Source organism: Crassostrea angulata, chromosome 2 (genome assembly GCF_025612915.1).
Source record: "Crassostrea angulata isolate pt1a10 chromosome 2, ASM2561291v2, whole genome shotgun sequence".
Lineage (NCBI taxonomy): Eukaryota > Metazoa > Mollusca > Bivalvia > Ostreida > Ostreidae > Magallana > Magallana angulata.
In genome coordinates, this window is record NC_069112.1 from 68091370 (window position 1) to 68112465 (window position 21096).

At 32.6% G+C, this 21096-nt stretch overlaps 1 protein-coding gene across 2 annotated transcripts; it reads right to left on the reverse strand.

Moving 5' to 3' along the window:
- Nucleotides 1–2915: 2915 nt before the first annotated feature.
- Nucleotides 2916–19384, reverse strand: LOC128173535 (low-density lipoprotein receptor-related protein 2-like). 2 transcript variants are annotated; one of them, XM_052839238.1, is made up of 11 exons: nt 19044–19384; nt 17101–17334; nt 15255–15382; nt 14622–14763; nt 13916–13933; nt 12945–13034; nt 9336–9452; nt 6900–7013; nt 5055–5309; nt 3631–3745; nt 2916–3524 (listed from the first exon to the last, which is right to left on the reverse strand). In XM_052839238.1, the coding sequence occupies exons 1-11, from the start codon at nt 19132–19134 to the stop codon at nt 3386–3388; spliced, it is 1443 nt and encodes a 480-aa protein (XP_052695198.1). In that variant the 5' UTR covers nt 19135–19384; the 3' UTR covers nt 2916–3385. The 2 variants fall into 2 exon arrangements, with proteins under 2 accessions (XP_052695198.1, XP_052695197.1); XM_052839237.1 differs by having other exon boundaries at nt 6900–7016; nt 19044–19382.
- Nucleotides 19385–21096: the final 1712 nt, after the last annotated feature.

A 21096-nucleotide genomic window follows, 5' to 3' on the forward strand; every position in this document is an offset into this window, starting at 1 on the left:
CTACGATGCGGACATCGCACATGTTCACTTTTTGTTTATAATTAAGTCTAGAGGCAGAATTTTCTAGAATTATTGGTAGTGACATTGAATAATGAACGCCAGATGTCAAATTCATGCAAAATTTTGTGGAAAAATCTATGTAGTTACAGAAAACGGAACACAAGGTGTGCATTACCTGCAACCTCTAAATACACGAGTATTACTGGTAAATTTGTATTTTTTTCAAAAAGTTTACACACTTATTTTGTTAACATGTTAGTTTTCTCAAATCCTCTTACACCATTTATTGAAAGAAATCGTAAATATAAGTCTGAAAACGATAGACATGAATTGAAAAATCTTTTGACCCCTCTAACTCCCTAATTATAGGGGCCAGCCTCTTTTTCTGTATACCGAATGAAAGGTCTCGGTTAGACCAAAAACATTTAAAAATACATCTTATAACAACTTATTATCAGGTAGAAAACTATATCGGAAAATACGTGAATTCTTTTGCATTTTTTAAGCGCTAAGCATAGCTCAGCGCTTTATTGTCGTTAGACTTCTACTTCCGGTGCAAGGAATAACCGCCCCCTATGAGCATAAGTTTACATCATTTAAACTGGTTAGGGAACCAGTCTCAGGAGCTGCACGGGCTAGTACGGGCTTCTGTGAATTTGATGTACAGGGCTTACATACATCATTGTAGGGGCTGCCACGCAGTGATGAGGAAGTATATTGCGTATACAGAAACTAAAATGTTATATACATATATCTTTTACAAACAGAAGCTGGGTTAGCGCTTTTCAGTACTATCAGTACTTTGATTTTTCTAACCTTTGTTTGAACACCAATACAACTCCTTTTATTTGCATTTTAATGACAAATGAAATATGTCTTGTTCCAATTCAGTGTATCAGCTTCCAAACCAGCCAATCTTTGAGACTCTGTCAGTCATCGTTAAAGCTAAACCCATCGGACAACATAAGTCGTTAAATTTTACTAAAAGGGGAATATTTCACAACATTGGGATTTTCATCAAGTAAATTATGAAACGACAAGACCGCGCGGCATGTTATCAGACCTGAAAATTTCAAATCATTCGGTGAACAAACGAGCGAGATAATAAGGATCAAAGTTGGCGTCTAGAATAAAAAAAAATAATATGAAATCTGAAAATTTCTCATAATAATAGTAAGGTCTGCCGCTTCCTTAAAAATAATAATGAAGAATTTCCAACAGAATCAGTACAAGGTCTTCCGTTAATTATACCTTACTGACAATGGAATTCAATTTTAAAGCATAATGGTATTAACTTTTCGAAATTTTTTTTTTTCATAAATGCTTAGAAATAATTAACAGATTCAATGCTCTCTCTCTCTCTCTCTCTCTCTCTCTCTCTCTCTCTCTCTCTCTTTCCCTCTCTCTCTGTGTTTAATCATGTTCTGTTATATCATCATGACTAATGTACTGTAGGGAAAAAACCCATTGAATTGACATTGTAAAACAACTCCATTCACAAGCACAATCACTAGATCACTTCCTGTGATGTCGATATCAACAAGTGTGTATTACATAGAAAAAACAAGAGTGAAACTTGTTATTTCATAAGGAAGGAAAATGAAGGGAATACTGTCAAACTGATTCACAAAGTAGCAAGCAGTAGGTCGGAGAGAGATGATACCGAATATCTGAAAAAACCCTGTCCGGATGAAAATTCCCTGTTTTACATAATGATCTATGTTTGTTAAGTTAGCTTAGACACAGAAGTGGAATTGATGTTTTAAGATGCATGTAGAGTCTATTTATCAGCAACTAAATGAGTTAATATATAAATGATATAAATTGTTATCATTGATTTTTTTTTAAGTTAACTAAGTTACTGTTAAAAAAGATAAGGCAATAAAACTTTATTTTTATTGGTCAACAGATGAACTTAATTTTAGGATTCATCTTTTTTTTCCTTTTAAGAAGTTTTAGATAATAACGAAAAGTTCGACATATAAATATTCAAATATCTAATGCTTTCTTAATATTGTCCAAATATATTGGGAAAAAATGTTTTGATAAAGAATATTCATGAATGTTTATCAAAAGCCGATACTCAGATCTTAAGAAGTGTGTTTATATAAACGTACACGTCTGTGTAAATTAAATGTATTTCAACTCTTTGTTTCTCATTCCGCTACCGTTTACTTCAAATTGTCAAGAGGGGTGGTGTATAAATACTATTTGAAAATATATGTCAACATCCTCTCTTTTAAAAACCATAAAACTCATTTAAGAAGTTGTTATTCCTGTTTTTTTCTATCATTTGATCTACTATAGATATTGATAAAATAAAAACAAATAGCTTCAAAGGGGTATGGTTTCCATTTTGGTTATATATATATTTTTTTTCATTTTTTTTTTTATAACAATGCGTTAGTAATGTATTTCAAATAAACAACAAACATTTTAGTATCAGTTTTAAGCGAGATACAGAACTCAAAATTCTTTGTTATGTAAACGAGACTGGTGTCATGTTTTCCTTTGCATTGTTTTAATATACTGGTAACAGGTTTTTTTTCAAGCTGATTTTTTATCTGCTAAGTGAATTTTAACATAAATAAATAGTTCCTAGAATTTGTCACATTAATTTTAGGTCTTAATTTGGAATTCTCTATTCAACAGTCAAAATTTAATGCAGTACCTGAGCATGTTTCATAACACAGAAATGTCAGCTCTGTATCTCGCTTGTAACTCGACGACTGTGGACAATAAAAGCGGAGATCTAAATTTTAACCAAAACTTTAGGTACATCTAAATGATATAAAACTAAATTAAACTTTTAAAGGGGTTTTACACGATACTTAAATGTAAATAAAATCAAAACGTAAATCAAAAATCAAAACGAAGACTACTCTCTCTCTCTCTCTCTCTCTCTCTCTCTCTCTCTCTCTCTCTCTCTCTCTCTCTCTCTCTACGTTTCATATTTTTTGCTGTGAAACACATAACCGGCAGGTATCTGAGTTTTTCGAAGAACAACTTATAGAAATAAAATGTTTGACATTAAGTAGAAGTCAATTATTTTGTAAACAGTCAGACACCATAAAGAGGGTGACATGGGAAAATTGTACAGATAGATAGATAGATAGATAGATAGATAGATAGATAGATAGATAGATAGATAGATAGATAGATAGATATATATATATAGATAGATGATGTCTTTTCTCACTAAAGAGTGTTATTTCACATTTGAAAGATTCGCAGACTGACAAACGCTAAATAAATTATCTGGTTTAATTGTTTTGAATAATTTTGCTGGATTGAGTTTTTGCCTAAAATTAAGAAACACAAGAGTGATAAATAACCAAATCACTGAAATAAAATGCACAGCAGCGTGACCATCTACATATATCGACTATACGACAGTATCGTATATTTCAACAGGAGTTTGTTGAAAATTTTCATAGTCATTACAGTTCTGCGAGACATTAAGAAGTTCGCCATTTCTCCACTGCGCTTCGTCATTTGTTCTCTGTTTCTTCAGCCGTTTTCCTCTGAAAATGTAATCGACAATAATGATAATAAGTAGCTTATTAGTAAAAAAAATGTAGCTTTTGTTTTATTGTAACAATAACTAGATTTGAAGTTAGGAGTATTTACCGTGAATGCACACACTGAACAAGTAGTCCATTGATGATTAGCGAAACGCAAAAAACACCCAGCATACAGTAGAACATAGTCTGCCAGTTATTCACACTGTCTTCTTTTAGTGATTCTGTAATGATAATCACGTTTATATTTTATAATAAAATATAAAGGATGTAATGAAACCTTAACTTGATTAAACAGGTATAGAAGAAAACATATGTGTATTACTGATCGAATTTTACCTTTAAGAATGTTTTGGTTACCTTTTTTTTGCTTAATATTTAAATATTCATAAACACACGGGAGCCAAAATCTCACTTTCACTACACTGAATAAACTTTAAGAAGTCTGTTTCAGAACAACTCCTACATTGCGTCCTTTCATATGGTAAGGAAAACTTAGTGGAAAATAACAGTTTTTAGTGTTTTTATGATATGAAATTGTCTGTTATGAAATTGGTCTTTTTATCATTTTTACGCAAAGGGTTTTCGTGATAAGAAATAAAGGAGATAAATGCAAAGTATTTCAATTATATAAAGTTGCGTACGTGGTATGCTCCAGAGTATTTGCATTTTTTGGAAGGGTTGGGGGGGAGGGGGTTTAATCAATTACTTTTCAAAGTTTTAACATTTTTAAAAGTGATAAATACTTTATAGGCATATACATTTAGAAAGACACGCAATTTACACCATTTTTAAGATGACTGAAATCCCCTCATTGATCGATATAAACAAAAACCACATCGGCAATTAATGATCTCCTATAAAAAATCCAGACCATATAAGTAACTATATGTATAATCCAAACTGATGACTTGTTTATTAATTAAAACCAAACATCAATCAATACTTACATCTTACCGTAGTAAAAAACGTAGCGATGCGATGACCCATACCCCCTGCACCCCCCCCCCCCCCCCTCACCCGATTGAATCCTACAAACATGGTCATCAAATTTATTACTGGATTAAATGCGTGCATGATGAACAACCCGTTTTCTTAAAAAAATTGCTTTTAAATCTAACATTTCTTTTATTACGGATTTAAAAGTTGACACATTAAACCTGTATTGTGTTATCTCTTAATGAATATTGTAAATACCATAATTCTTTTTGCTTGTACTGTTTCGGAGAATGCAAGCTTTCAAAGCTAAGAAGTCACGACGTCGTGCAAATAGATATTGCATCCTCTCAATCGATTTGGAATACATATACACGTTATAGTGCTTACCTGCTAAGTTTTTATATCAAGAACCCTGTTTGATTTTCATTTTTTAAAATGTTTTCGGAATTCCTAGGCACAAAATCAAACTAAACCGCTGTTTTGTTGATTATTTATTTGATTATACATAAATAATAATGTGTCATTTCTTAATTGTCAATTGGTATTTGATCCAAAGGACGTTTGTTTAAATATTATTCTACTAATTCCACGTACCGTAGACCTCCACCTCACAGACGTCATTAAAGGCGTACATAGAATAGTCGTCAGGGTATGCAGTACCAGGGAGTCTCTCGTTGTAGTAGATGACGTACTGTCCGTGGACGGAACAGTTGATAGTGAACACTGCAGGCAGGCTACTTGTGGTAAAATTGTTGTCTTTGAAACACAAGGTTCCTTGTGACCTATATGTTGTGTTTGAGACATACACCGAAAAACCAAGGAAGTTGGATGGCATGTACGATATGGTTTCTGTAAAAAAGAATAAATGGATATATCTCCTTTCTTGTTTCACTTAAGATCAAGAAACAAAAAGGAAGCAAAAGCAGGGAACCGTAACAATACAAGTATGAAAAAACCCCTGAAATTTGCTAATTTGATGAATATTTGTTCTAAGGTAAGCAAGGGTATTCTGTCGTAACAATAGCAGATTAGCGTTTTCGCTAAATCAACTGTAAAACACTATACTAACATCAACTAATTCGTGTTAAGACTATGAACATGGTTTTGAAATGTAATTACAAAAAGAATGAGCATGTCATGAAAATTGAGTCATTTGAGTTAAACAGCATTCAATGTGTTTAGATGTGATGGTAACATCAGTTCCACACAGACGCAACTTGAAAAAAAAAACTCGAAAAAAGAACCAATTTTATTACCTAACATAGCTTTAAGGGAGATTTTTAATCCGCAATAAACATGCTAGCTAACTAAATTTCATATATTGTTTGATCTACGCACATTTTCCGTTGCCTGCTTTCCCTCTTTCGCGTTTTCATTAGTTTTCTAAGCAATGTTTTTTCTTGCATGAAACCAAATTTCGTAAGTATAAATATATCATAAATGTTTATCATTTAACACATCGATACAATTTACTCGAATGTTACGACTAATACAGATCATAAGAATGGAATATCATTTATTTTGAAAATCTGAAATAAAGAACCCCAATACAAAGTAGATGTCATTGGATTATTTACCTATTGTTTGAATAATCAATACAAATGAATGAATCAGAGACAGGTATACATTGTTTTATTAGGGAAGGCGGACATTACTTTTATTTACGTACTTCATAAAAATGTTTTACAAGAATTTGTCGAGTAAACATGCGTGGAGCAAATAAGTAAAGTAGGTATGGAAGTCTTACAATAAAAGGGGAATTCGAAATATTCATAATCAAATGTGAGAAACTCGCAAGATTGTACGAAAAGAGGTCTTAAAGACTGAAATTTCATATCAATCAATCTATACTATATTGTCAAACGATAAGATAAACTGTATGGTTTGCAAAAAAATATCTATGAACATGTATGTATTTTTTTGTTGTTTTCTTTCTTATTATACAATGTGCTTATTTTTCTGCTAACTTTCAAGCTGTATAGAAGATTTGTAACAATTGTATGTATTATCGTAACAGTTAAGAACAAAAATTCATTGCCATCAAGCAAGAACTGGGTAAGGTAAGCATGGAAATTGGACCTGTCTTAAAGATTCTGAAATATCATATAACATACCTGGAGCCACTTTCAAATCAGTTAAAAATAAATTATTAGGATTTATTATTCCCTCTCTTGTGTATGCCACCTATTTAGTTTAGGCAAGATAGTCCTAATATTTACAGAGAAGTAGCTAAAAATGTAAAGATGTTAACGGACGACGAGTTCCGAAAACATATAACGATACATGTATGTCATCTGAGTAAATTAAAGTGCATAGTTTGAAATGTATAACTTCTAGGTATAACCATGTTGTAACAATTATTCACTATAGTTTTTATTTCATGTATTGAAAATCGTTATTCAAATAAATGACGTTGAAAACATCATCAATCACACTTACCACAGTTTCTCTCGTCGGAGAGGTCGCCACAGTCGTTATCTCCGTCACAGATGTAGCTGATTGGTACACACTTTCCATTGGAACAGGTCATTTGGTCTGGTCCACACGTGCTGGCTGCTATAATATATGGTAATTTATAATAAGATTATGAACATGGATTTGAAATGTGTTTACAAAAAGAATGAGCATGTCATGAAAATTGAGTTATTTGAGTTAAACAGCATTGATGTGTTATAGATGTGATGATAACATCAGTTTCACACAGACGAACCTTAAATAAAAACTCGAGAAACCCCACCTTTTTTTTTACCTTACAAAGCATTAAGGGATATTTTTAACCCGCAATAAACATGCTTGCTATCTAAATTGCATATTTCCCGTTGACTGCTTTCCCTCTTTCGCGTTTTCATAAATTTTCTAAGCAATGTTCTTTTATTAAATGAAACCAAATTTCGTAGGTATCATATATCAAAACATGTTTATCTTTAAAAATATTGATACAATTTACTCGAATGTTACGGCTAATACAGGTCATAAGAAGTAGAAAGAAATATCATATATTTTGAAAATCTGAAATAAAATGCCCGAAATAAAGTGGATTTCGTTGAAGAGTAAGTCCGTTGTTTGACTACAAATCATTACAAATGAATGAATCAGATACAGATATACATCGTTTTATTAGGAAAGGGTGACATTACTTTTATTTACTAAAGGAAGGTCATAAAAATTTTTAACAAGAGTTTGTCGAGTAAACATGCGTGGAGCAAGAAAGTAAGGCAGGTATGAAGTCTTACAAAATAAAGTGGAATTCAACATAATAAAATGTGAGAAACTTGTAAGATTGTGCAAAAAGACATCTTTAAGCATAGAATTTCATATAAATCAATGTATGTTATATCATCAAACGAGACCACCTGTATGTCTTCTAAAAATAGTATCTATGAACATATATGTATTTTTCTGTTATTTCCTTCCTAATTATACACTGTTTATTTTCCTGCTAACTTTCAAGCTCTGTAGAAGATTTGTAACAATTGTGTGTAATCGTTACAGTTTAAAACCAAAAATTTGCCTTCAAAAAAGCATGGAAATTGTCCCTGTCGTAAAGATACTGAAATATTACATAACATAATTCGAGTCAGTTTCAAATCGGTTAAAATAAACTATTAGGACTTATAATTTCCTCTCTTTCTGTCGTATATGCTACCCATTCAGTTTAGACAAGATAGTCCTTATATTTACAGAGAAGTAGCTGAAAATGTAAAGATGTTAACGAACGACGAGCTCCGAAGTACAAAAACACACAGCGATACATGTATGCCATCTGCGTAAATTAAAGCTATACACGCTATAATTTGCGTCAATTTTGAATGACAGTGAAAACGCATGTGTTTGTCTACTTATAAAAGTTATCCTTAATCTGTAAATAAAAGGGTGAATTCCATCTCGTTACAAAAATATAGATTTTTAATTGTTTATTTTCCTGCCAGGAAAATATACCTTTTCATGAATATTGATGAAGGAAGAGCAAACCGACCTCATTGCGCATGTCCGCGGAGAACTAGGTGGTCGTTATTGTTTGCCTAATTAGATATCCAACTTGATTTTTAATATGCTTAACAGTTGTTAATTTGAAAAACATACATGTATAATGAGTAAAATACGTTTGTCATTCACGATACCCTTACTTCTGCATTAACACTTATAGGATCTATAAATAGCACATAGGGGAAAAACACAGGTCTACGGCTTGTATTTTTTTCTTTTGTTTGTACTCGTATATCGGACAAATTTATGCGTTACTGAAAATATCCTTTCCTTTGTAAATCTATCACAATTATGAAGATGTTGACCCTTCACCAGTTTTGGTATAATAGGCTAAATTTAGCTGTCGATATCACGTGATAGATTGATATTCACGAGGAGGCATTACTTTCCTGGCAGGAAAATAAATATTTTTTATTGTTTAATATTTGATATATTTGTTACGTGATCGAATTGAGCATTATAATTAACAGAATAAAGGTAACTTTTATTAGTAATTAAACACATACATTTTCCCCTTTATTCAAAATTGACGAAAATTATAGCGTGTATAGCTTTAAAGTTCATAGTTTGAAATGTATAACTTCTAGTTATAAACAAATGACTGTAAACCAACTTTGATTTGAGTGCGAGAAATTTTCGCAAGGTTCGCGAGAGACTTATTGCCGCGAATATATATTGCCTCGAACCAGTATTTGCCATTTAGTTGTAATAAAAAGAAACAGGTGTAGATAAGACTTGGTAGCGAAAATTAGTTGTCGCGTTTGTTATAGGGAAATCGCAATAGTCGTCGCGAAAAATAGCTTACAGTATTCACTATAGTTTTTATTTCATGTATTGAAAATCGTTATTCAAATAAATGACGTTGAAAACATCATCAATCACACTTACCACAGTTTCTCTCGTCGGAGAGGTCGCCACAGTCGTTATCTCCGTCACAGATGTAGCTGATTGGTACACACTTTCCATTGGAACAGGTCATTTGGTCTGGTCTACACGTGTTGCCCGCTACAATATATGGTTTTAAATGAGAAAATTGCATCAGCATTTAGGCTGTTTTGTCCGATTCAATAAAATGGTTAAATACGCTCTTAGAGGATGGTTAAGAGTTAGACCCTTAGACCAATTAATAGAACGTTTGGAGTTCAACGCACACCAAAATAAACTATAAAATCATTTAAATATCTTTATACAAAATGTACAGTTCAATATTATGTAAAAAACAACTGTTCTGAAATCAGTACAGATCGCGGCACAGTTAAGGCTGTCAATAAACTCCGTTCAGACAAAAAAGTACGGGAAATGTGCATTATGACATCACAGTATATTACAAACCTCGAAAGTACTTATTAATCTATTTATTAGTAAAATTTACTTGAACTGATCTTTTAATTAATAAAAACAAATGCTATTACTTAAAATTTTGATGTCCGTTATATCGTACACACTGAAAAATAAGCGAGATGTCGTTCTCGCTGTACTACAAAATATGACGTCATATGCTTCAAAATGACGCATTAAGTTAAATCATTGAAGGCTATCGTGCAGTTTTATAGCGAAGAAAAATAAATCTCATACATCAACGGAAAAGTATAAATGAATAAAATTATTATTAGTAGAATGCTACCTATATAGTCTTATTTTCATTTTGTTAAAAGTATGCATCGTATAAAGAAGCCACCTCGGTTTTGTATAAAATATCGTATATCTAAAATCTGAGTACCTAAATAAATCACTTAATTGCAAGGGCATACACTTACCTGATCCCGACAAACTTTTACATGTGAATTTGAAATATGCTATGTAACTTAAAAACTTCTACGATCCTTGTAAAATCTTACAAATTAATTATTTTTTAATGAAATTAACCCTGTGACCTTCAAAATTATTCAACATATGCATTATAAATTACGGTTTCTACTAACAAATATTCTTATCTTAAAAAGTTCGCACCGTTTTTCAAAATCTACGATATAACATCAAGTTATTTCATAATTCAGTTGTGAATTTTGACATGATTATGCCCTTGCAATAATGAACTTTTAAATGACCTCAAAACCACAAATACATCTGCTTGTACCATGCGACTGCCATATCACGTGACCACTATGAACATAAAATATTGTGCTGTTATATATATATTTTAGAAATATATTGCATTTGAGTGACTGTTATTGATTTTAAAAAGGACATGCCAGTTTAACTAAAGTATACGTGTTTTCATCACAAAAATTTGCCCATATTTTTATTGACCGCCTTAACTGTACTGCGATATTATTGCACCATATACTGCCAAGATTCTTCCTTTGCTTTTTGAGTTTATTAGACCCTTAGACCAATTAATAGAACGGTTGGAGTTCAACGCACACCAAAATAAACTATACAATCATTTAAACATTTTATACAAAATGTACAGTTCAATATTATGAGAAAAAAAACAACTGTTCAGAAATCAGTACAGATATTATTGCACCATATACTGCCCAGATTCTTCCTTTGCTTTTTGAGTTCATTTCAGAAAGTATCACTCAAGGTCCGTTATACAATAGTCTAGTTACAGTCTCCTTTATTTAGTAGATCAGTTAAGCCCCATTCACAATTGGTGCACGACCACTTTACACCACTTTGCGATCGAAATTTTTTAGCTTCGCACCCGCTCTCGCCTACGTTGCACGAGCTCTTGCATTCGTTGAATACTTTTTACTGGTCGCATTAAGTCTCCTCTGAATAGTGGACATGCACACTATTCAGACGCGACCGAAAGCGATCCAAATTATTGCAGTGCAACGCACAATTAGTAGTACAAACATTTTACAACGTTTTGTGTACTCGCAAGAGTGATACACGATTTATAAATATCGTATGGTGTTTATGCGTCTGTTTTGCGACCGTGAGACTGTTGCTCAACGTGTCTCATGTAATCTTGCAATGTTTTATTATCATTGCACGACATTGCACAGCTTATCAGCTTCAATATGCCATGCTTTGCTACTAGTATATATACCCTGTATATGCATCTCTGTTTCAGACTAAAATATACAATATACATTTATTGCATGGTGGTGAGGGAAATACATGTATGAAGATTTATTCCCTCAAAAAATCATATTTCCCGATGGCTTCGCCCGAGAGAAATTTGTTTTTTCTGGGGAATAAATCTTTATATTACCTGAACATTAAGGCAATAAACGTTTTATTATACCAAACAACATATGATTACCAATTCGACCAATCAGATATAGTAGAACAATCATATTGAGGTATAATAATAAATGCTTCTGCATATCTGTCTTCTTAGGCGCCATCTTTTTTCGCTTTTAACTATGTCTACCGAATATGGGCGGTGTATATACCCCCTCTGACCTGCACGATCATTCGTACCATGGAACGCATGACCGCATGTCTAATCACATTGGCGCACGTTCAACCGTCCGATCACCTAGTCTCTCGCGCGTTCCTATCGTATTATTTTTCAACAGTTGCTTTCATTGTGCAACTGTCGCATACAGACGCAAGATATATTGCAAGATTCAATACGTATACATCGCACAACGCCCGCTTAGATCGTGCGAAATTCTTAAGAATACTTATTTCATATGCGATTATTTCCACAACAACTGACGATTCATATCTTATTTTTTCGGTCGCACGAATATTTGGTCGCTTCTCATCGTGCGCCAATTGGGACAGGGGCTTCAGGTGTAACGTAACTAGCATCGTTATTTTGTTTAACCTCCTAAACGTTTAAAAAACAAACAACAACTAAACTGAATATGATTCGAAAATATGTCCAGGACAAGTACAACTTTTGTGTCCTTTTCTTTTAATCATAAAAACGTTTGATATCATCTTCCGGTTTTTATAGAATTTTATTACATACTTAGTAATAAATACAAGGTTTTTTTTGCATGTGTGATACAGATAACTTCACAAAACTTGTATCGGCCTTCCGTGCTTATACAGGTTTTCAGCCCTATGGCTGATACGGATGCGTATTACACCCCTTGCGGAACTCCTCTGCCTGGTTTTTTTCTTTTCGGCATTTGTGCGTGTTTACAGACGGAAAAATAATATATTTGTTATAGTTAAAATTTTTTAGTGCAATTAAAAACTTCAATTGCTAGTTAATGTTTAAAGCAGTAAATTTTAAAAGCTGAGAAAATTTCGGTTCTGTAACTTCATGTTGGGTTAAACAAAAAAGATTTTATTTTTTTGTAATACATGAACAGACTACTTTCAAATATAATATTAAAAGTCAATTTGTTCAAGTTGATGTTTTTCAATAAATTTTATTATATGTACTAAGTATGTAACGAATATAATAATAGATACCTTTTTCTGATCAGTATCACAGCCTGTATCGGCCGTCGCACTGATGTAAGTGTCGAGCTAATACTAGCTGCGATATGAAAAAGGATATCTATTATTCTCTATGTATAAACTTTAATATTTTCATTGCCAAATTAATCTGCTAAAATATTGTCTTTTTCCAAAACGTACTACAATTTCTTTCGTCGGAGAAGTCCCCACAGTCGTTATCTCCGTCACAAATAAAGCTGATTGGTACACACTTTGTATTGGAACACATCATTATACCCCCCGCAAACAAAGTTTGGGGGGGGGGGGGTATATAGGAATCACATTGTCCGTCCGTCCGTCTGTCTGTCCGTCTGTCTGTGCAATCGTGTCCGGTCCATATCTTTCTTATGAAGAAACATTGGAAGTTCATACTTCACACAAAGATTGCTTATGACCTAAGGGTGTGTCATAACCTTGACCCAAGGTCATTCGGGCAAGGTCAAGGTCACTGGCAGAAAAAGTGCAAAATTCGTGTCCGGTCCATATCTTTCTTATGGAGAAACATAGGAAGTTCTTACTTCACACAAAGATTGCTTATGATCTAAAGGTGTGTCATGACCTTGACCCAAGGTCATGCGGGCAAGGTCAAGGTCACTGGCAGAAAAAGTGTAAAATTCGTGTCCGGTCCATATCTTTCTTATGGGGAAACATTGGAAGTTCTTACTTCACACAAAGATTGCTTATGACCTAAGGGTGTGTCATGACCTTGACCCAAGGTCATTCGGGCAAGGTCAAGGTTACTGGCAGAAAAAATGCAAAATTCGTGTCCGGTCCATATCTTTCTTATGGGGAAACATTGGAGGTTCTTTCTTCACACAAAGATTGCTTATGATAAAAGGGTGTGTCATGACCTTGGCCCTAGGTCAATTGAGAAAGTTCAAGGTCATTGTTTCAAAAAAGCTAAATTCTGTCTGTGTCATGTCTTAAATGTATTAATGGAAATATTAGAAGCTAAAAATTAACAGTTTTCAAAAATAAAGCAGTTGTTATTTATAGAAAATGGACAGTGAAATAGATTCATCCAATATTTTCTATAATAGCTAAAATACACGCGTTATGATTTTTTTCTTAGCGGGGGGTATCAATTGTGAGCTTGCTCACAGTAACTCTAGTTTTGTCTGCTTCACATTCTAAAACATAACAATATTAGACAATGCCCTGCATATAAGAACACGTCTGTTGTTTTATAAATAAGCTCACTAGAGATGAAGTGCGATATTGGGCTTTCATATTTTTGATAATAAATTGATAATAATCTTAGTACTCTAAATAAACAGCTCTTTATAAAATAAAGATAAGCACCTTCAATGCATGTATTGACAACAATTTTTTTTACCACTTTTAAAGTAAGTTTAAGCATATTGCACATTATGACTCCGACACATGAATATAATATACACTTATATGAGAATAGCGTTCATTTCAACATATTGGTCTTCATTGTTTGATAATAAGTTAAATTTTTAAAGAATCATTTCAATGGAGTAATGACTTTTTGAACGACGTTTCTACACTTATCACACCCTTGTGCTTATGTTGATATATCATCTAAAATCAGTAAAGAAGGGAAATAAAATATATTTTATTCTAAATTATTAAGGCAATACCTGAGGCCGAGGGTGTAACTGACAAGTCTAGGTACACATACTTTTGTACAACTTTTAGAGTGTTTGCAAGTGACTAGGAAATGACACTTTTATTTTTTAGCTATGTATCAAAGTAAAGCAAATACGAGTATTCCAATAATATAAGAGAAGAACGCTTTCAAATATTTAGTATTTTATAAAACAAACCAATTGATTTTTACTAAACACGTACCTGAATAAATATCTAATCTGGCAACCGCAAAAAACCTTGATTCCTCACCAACAGCAAAACACTTGTAAGATCCCGAGTCCGAAATCCGCGTTTCTGGAATTTCCAGATAGTTGTCCCCAACCGAGGCTTGCACAGGCAGAGACTAGTTAAATATTTAGATTGATTAACAATTAACAGAAATAAATTACCTTATAAAACTATTTTAAGATGTACTATTAAATGTTACATTGATTAAATTCAAAAGTATCGTATAGGTTTTTGGCATGATATAAAAAAAAATCCTTTCTTTCAGTAACCAGTGATGTAACCAATACGATTAACGGGTTTATAAAAAATACCTTACCGCCTATTTATCTTCTCGTGCATATATATCGCCTACTATGTAAAAATACTAACACCTGTTTTGTCAATAACATTTGACCCGTTACGCTAGTATACGTATTATTTTCCTGACTTATAACGGGGTTCAAATAAAAAAAAATATTTTTTTTTAATAGTTTAAAAAAATTAATTCAAGCCATGGAAGCACACTCTAAACAGTTGATGAAATGTTACCATTATTATTATTATTGATATAATGTTGCTGTCTCGAATGATTGAACTCTATACATTTAAAACAGTTGAGTTGTTTACTTTATTGCTGCTTGTACTCCATCGCAGTGGCACGGGTACACTGGACTGACATCTGAACACTGCTGGCTGTCCTTCCTTCAGCCTTAAATATCCAGGCGAAACTGTGACTCTGAGAGGCTGGTCAAAACCTAAGAGTGGGATAAATAAGTGCCATAATCGCAACGCATTATACATAAAGCATATGCAGCATACTCTATTTCAACTGTCAGTATAAAACGTAAATACATTCTTAGCAATATAATAGCGAGCGCAGCTCGCCGGCGCGAAGCGAGCTCTACCGGCAAGGCGTGTGTGAATAGAAAATTCGGACTAGTTGCACATTCATTCAACGGATTTTTTTGGCGTCAGTAAATCGGACCAGTAATGCATCGTTTTAATCGTCCCAGTAGTTCTCTGTAATCATGGCAATTTTTATCACTTCACACTCTCACGAGAATCAGCAAGACAAATTTAGACAGTAAAAACAATAACGATGTAAGCGACATACAGTCAATGTTACCTCTAAAGTTCACCTCAGTACACTTTCAATCAAAAATAATTGTGTGACGTCACAAACGTTTACACATTGATCCGATTTATTTTTTCGGAGTCAGTAAATTTTGACCCACAATTCATAGTACCAATGGTTTCCAACCTCACGTTCCAACATCACGTTCTCCCGAGAATCAAAGTAAAACCTTTGAAAAGCTTATAAGATGTGTAATTTTAAGAACATCATGCTTTTAAGTAAATAAAACAGTATACTTCGCATACTTTTATTTCTCAGGGGAGTTTTAAAGAGGAAGACGACACTTAACAAACGTCAGCTTTGACGTCACAATAAGCACTGATAAGGGGAAATTACTCTAATTGAAGTTATTGTAAATCTGCTGAAATGACCGAAATCCTCTCAAAATCTTGCAAAGGCTAAGATTAAGAACAGCTGACGAATAAGGACATTTCTTCAGATACAGGAAACAGTTGTAAATTGCACTAATTTGGATGAATGCTCACAAATATTTTATTCACTATAATTACGGTAATTTCCTGAAACGTAACGTTATACGTAGCAGCGCCTTTTTCTAAAGGGGGTGGATGGCAGTCTCATCCAAAAAATTTTTGCAAGCAAAAAGAAAATAAATCATGAAAATTCTAATCCTTCAGCTCTTTAGCAGTTTAATGGTTTCTTTATTTTCACTTCCATTTATTACATGCGTTCTTTTAACATGATAAGCAAATATTTTTAAGCGTAAATAAAAATAAAATTAAACATTAATTATTTTTTTTTAAGTGGAGGAGCAAATCCATGGTAAGTCGATTTTCTATGTATAAATTGACAAAAATGAAAAAAAAATTAGCATGGGGGGAGCTCTATGATGAGTCAAGTTTTATATGTAAGTTTAAGAAAAAATGTCTACGGCAAAAAAAAGGGGGGAAATCAATCAATCAATCATAATCACAATCACTTTAAAAGAGGAGATGCAGTGCAATGAATAATTATATATTAAAATCTTTATTATTTAACAACATTGTATCTGAGATTAAACTATTGTTCTACATATAAATAAATAAATTATAACAAATCTTATAAACTATGAATAATGAAAATTTACTGAAAAATAGGTATGTTTTATTTTTTGGCATTCAAATTTCACGTTGTAAATTTTATTTTCTTAATTTATTATAATTCATTGTTTGATCACATGCTGTGCTCGCCCCAACGGTCGCACCGTAAAACATATTATTATTTTAACATACTAACAGCATAACAGCATAAGCGGATATAACATCCTGATCGGGAAAAAAAATAACAAACAATGAATTATTTTTACTTAGTATGCATGCATTTTAATATGGTTTTGGATACCCAATTTTTCATTGCCTGTCCGAAAATAGATGTTGATATGATGAATGCTGTGGATGCTGGACAGGTTCACCCACCAGGTGGCGGTTTGTTTGCCGTACGCTGAAACAACACACTGCCCCTCGTCCCAAGTATGGTTTGATTTGAGTCCATCTACAGCGTTACTAGATTCAAACCTGGCGTCCCACACTACTGCTGGGCTCTCCTGATGTGTTGGCTTGTTAAGGGCGACGTTAGCTATATATATATATATATATATATATATATATATATATATATATATATATATATATATATATATATATATATATATATATATTAGAGCACAACCATTGCAATAACTCTCAAATTGACATATACCTGCCCAAAGTGACTGATAAAGATATACATAAAGCACAAAGAAATTCACCTCATTGGAGCTCCACCTCCGCCCCGGCTTGAACTCATAGACCTCTTGAACCCATTCTCCTAGCAGTGAGCGGCCACCGCACTAACCACTGGGCCATCTAGGCAAGACGAGAATCTTGCCTTCGATGACGAAGAAAAACTAGCGCGCTGGTCGCTCACTACACGGTCGTTTGAGATACAGGTGGAATGCAGTTATATATATATATATATATATATATATATATATATATATATATATATATATATATTTATATATATATATATATATATAGTGGACTAAATCAAACACATCACACAATGGAGTTTTTTGTTTTATGTGAACTCTTGATTGAAATTGTACGTCATAGTTAATGCCAACAAGTTCTGGGGACTGTTATAATAATCACTCGAATATCTTTGTTAACCTTCCATTCTGTGTCATTGTTAACTTAACAAAGCTATATATGTTATCATTTTCATTTTAAAATCGAGAAAATTTAAAACTTAGCATAAGCTCTCAATTGTCAATCATTATTTCACTTAGAATTCCCTACCATTTAACTTTAATCATTCCACGCTGCTTCGTAAGTAACATAATATTTTTTTAAATATACAAAATGGCTGGCTGTGATTCTTTTAACACTGGAGTCATTAAAAAATCTTAACATAATTCCACATAAAATTGATTTTTTTTATCCCCGGCATAAAATCTAAAAGGGGTTCGCTTTAATCTATTTATTTTATTTTAAAAAACAAATCTTGTGGAAAAAAATTTCTGGGAAAAAAATGAGGCTTAGTATATAAATAAGTAAGGTCATTGTAATGGGGCTTGTTAACATGCTTGTTTCTGTTTGATTATGTTTGTTATCATAAGGATACCAAAGTCAACATGCATTAAAAAGTAAGGTGAAATAAAATAGAATTAAAGATTACAAATTGTTTTTTTGTACTCATATCAACTTTATAATTAAAAAAAGTGCAGTTTTTTTAGAAAATGAATAGTAAAATAGAATTTTTTAAGAAAACAAAATAACTCCACCCACAGGCTTTGTATCTTTGTAAATCAAAATGAGAATCTAAATATAAATTTTACGTGCCCTAAACACAGATTTACTTATTCCTTTATATACATATAAGTAAAACATAAACGTTAAAAGTTTTTATGTTAGTTTTGATATCTTTTTAAAGCTTGACTTTGCTACATTTGACAAGTCAACTTTCTCAAGTACAGAAACAAATCAAAAAAGTTAATCTTTACGGAAATACCAAAAATACCAAAAATGGTGATCGGATAGGTTCACTCTTTAAAATTGTCGCATTTTAGCTTTAAATTATTTCCATAGTACTCTTAAAATATTACAATAGAGATTTTTTTTTATTAAATCCTCTTCATTCATTAATTTAAATATTATAAAAAGAATAATGATAAAAATATTTTCATATCAAATTAATTTGTTCACTTGATAGACCAATTGTAAAATGGATAATACATCTTTATTTGGTAAGTTTAAAATATAGGTGTAATATTGCGAACACGTTAATATCCTACATGTACTCACCATAGTCACTAGATACAACCCTTAAACTAAGAACAACAGTTGGGACGCCAACGAGGTAAACAAAGTTACCATAAAATAAAATACAAGTCATTTTGCTTCAAAATATATCACTCACATATCATATGCTTTAAAGCAAAAATTTTAACATCTTGTCACTGGTTGTATTATTTCAAATTTTGTCACACAAGAAGTCTTCAATGCACAGCCGTAAGTGACAAGGAAGTTAGCACAACTTAATAAACTAGCTAGATTTAATCTGTTGAAAACTGCAACTAGAAAAACCCAACAAGTGTTAGTCATTGAGCGTAAGTACGTGTTCCTGCCTTCTAGGTACTGACCTCTTTTAAATTTTAAGTATCCCTTTTCATAGAATATGTAACGAATGATGTAATCAATATTGAAAATAGATGATACACATTTTATTTTTAAATTTTGTTTGCAGTATCCGATAATTGGGACTATTTTAAATGTAGAACTTTTTAAGATGTTATTTTCAGCATTGACCTGGTAGCAACTATTAAACCACAAAAACACCCTTTTTAGACGGTGGCTATAAATAGCCACGGTCTATTGCTACGGTCCTGACCGGAAGAGTATTTCTCACGGGGACCCTAGCGGATAAGGAACGATAACTCTGTTAGGTACGTGTAAGCAGTGTTACAGGCAATGTTTTATCTACGTGTCGATTTTAGTATGAGAATTAATTTTCATCTTATCAGATATTTTAAGCATTATAGCTGCTAATTATTTTGTACATACATTTAAATAATGTATGAAATGTATGATGTAAACAATTGTCAGAAACACACTATTTAAACTGGTTTGCCATTTCATATTTCAGCAATTATGCTTCATCGATAAATTCAGTCATTTTCAACGCATACGTTTTGGTTGAGGCATTATATTTATTTTGGTGTAGCTTATTCCAAATAATTCACAACAGATACTGACAATGAATATTACATAAATTACATTTTATTGAACTTCAACCGATCAATGGCACACTTTCTTCTACAAGTGTGCATGTGTTTTCAAACGCAAAAAAAAAATTAAATTTACGATACAAATGTGTTTAATTTTGGACTGACCTTGGATTTACAATGTACCTTATCTTGTACCTCACTCAGTCTGTAGAAACATTAATTTTATTACAGGCACCTCAATATTCATCAGACAATATTTACTACTGATGTTGACGCTTTACTTGCTGCTGACTTTCTCTCAAACACGCTAATCGACGTCGGATTGCAAAATTCACGTGCAAAACGCGATCGAGTCGCCATTTTACATGTATATGAACTACATTTTACGATGTTTCAAAGATTTTCAGTTCAGATTTTTTTTTACATATGCTGTAAAACGTCTAATGGAAGCTCGTGTATCTCCAATTTGCAGCAAACGCTTGCTTTTTTGTGAGAAAAAAGAATCGGTTCAACTCATGCGATATTCCATATACATTTATGGTACATTGTGAACGGTAATGTAAGATATAATAATTTTGTTACCTAAACAGTTTCTGTCGAATTTTTTCACAATGAACTTAATAACCCAATTCGATGAGCGAAGTACAAATAGTGACTTTAATTCATATGCGCCCGTCCCTGCTAAATGTATTAGAGAATCTTTTCTTTGGTTTTGGGGGCATTTTTTCACTAACAGATAACATTATTTACATATGTACGTAAACCTCGCCCCGTTTGTTCTCAAATAATTTTTAACTCGCGAGTACAACTCTATTATATTATGAACTTTCTTCGACATTTGTTTCCATGTGTTAGCATCATGTTGTCAACATGCATTTACAAATGGGCGGGCCTATTTAAATAAGCCAGTTTGTAATTGAAATACACACCGGTTAGAAAGTGCCATCACTTAACGCAATGCTACATCGGCCGTAGCGTATACACCCATGCTATATTTGCGATAAATAATGAAACATGAAGGCAAAAAAATGTGCTTCATAGATGACTGTAGAATTCTGATGAGCTACAGAACTATAGCTTTCCGAAAATATTGCCGGGATTTGCGAACCCTAGATCTATTGTCTAGTACA

Coding starts and splice junctions, on each gene's coding strand:
- LOC128173535 (XM_052839237.1), bottom strand. CDS start 19,134: ATGACTTGTATTTTATTTTATGGTAACTTTGTTTACCTCGTTGGCGTC. Junction 9,453..12,944: donor CTCCGACGAAAGAAATTGTA/GTACGTTTTGGA, acceptor CATATATTGTAG/CGGGCAACACGTGTAGACCA. Junction 3,525..3,630: donor GTTCAGTGTGTGCATTCACG/GTAAATACTCCT, acceptor TTACATTTTCAG/AGGAAAACGGCTGAAGAAAC.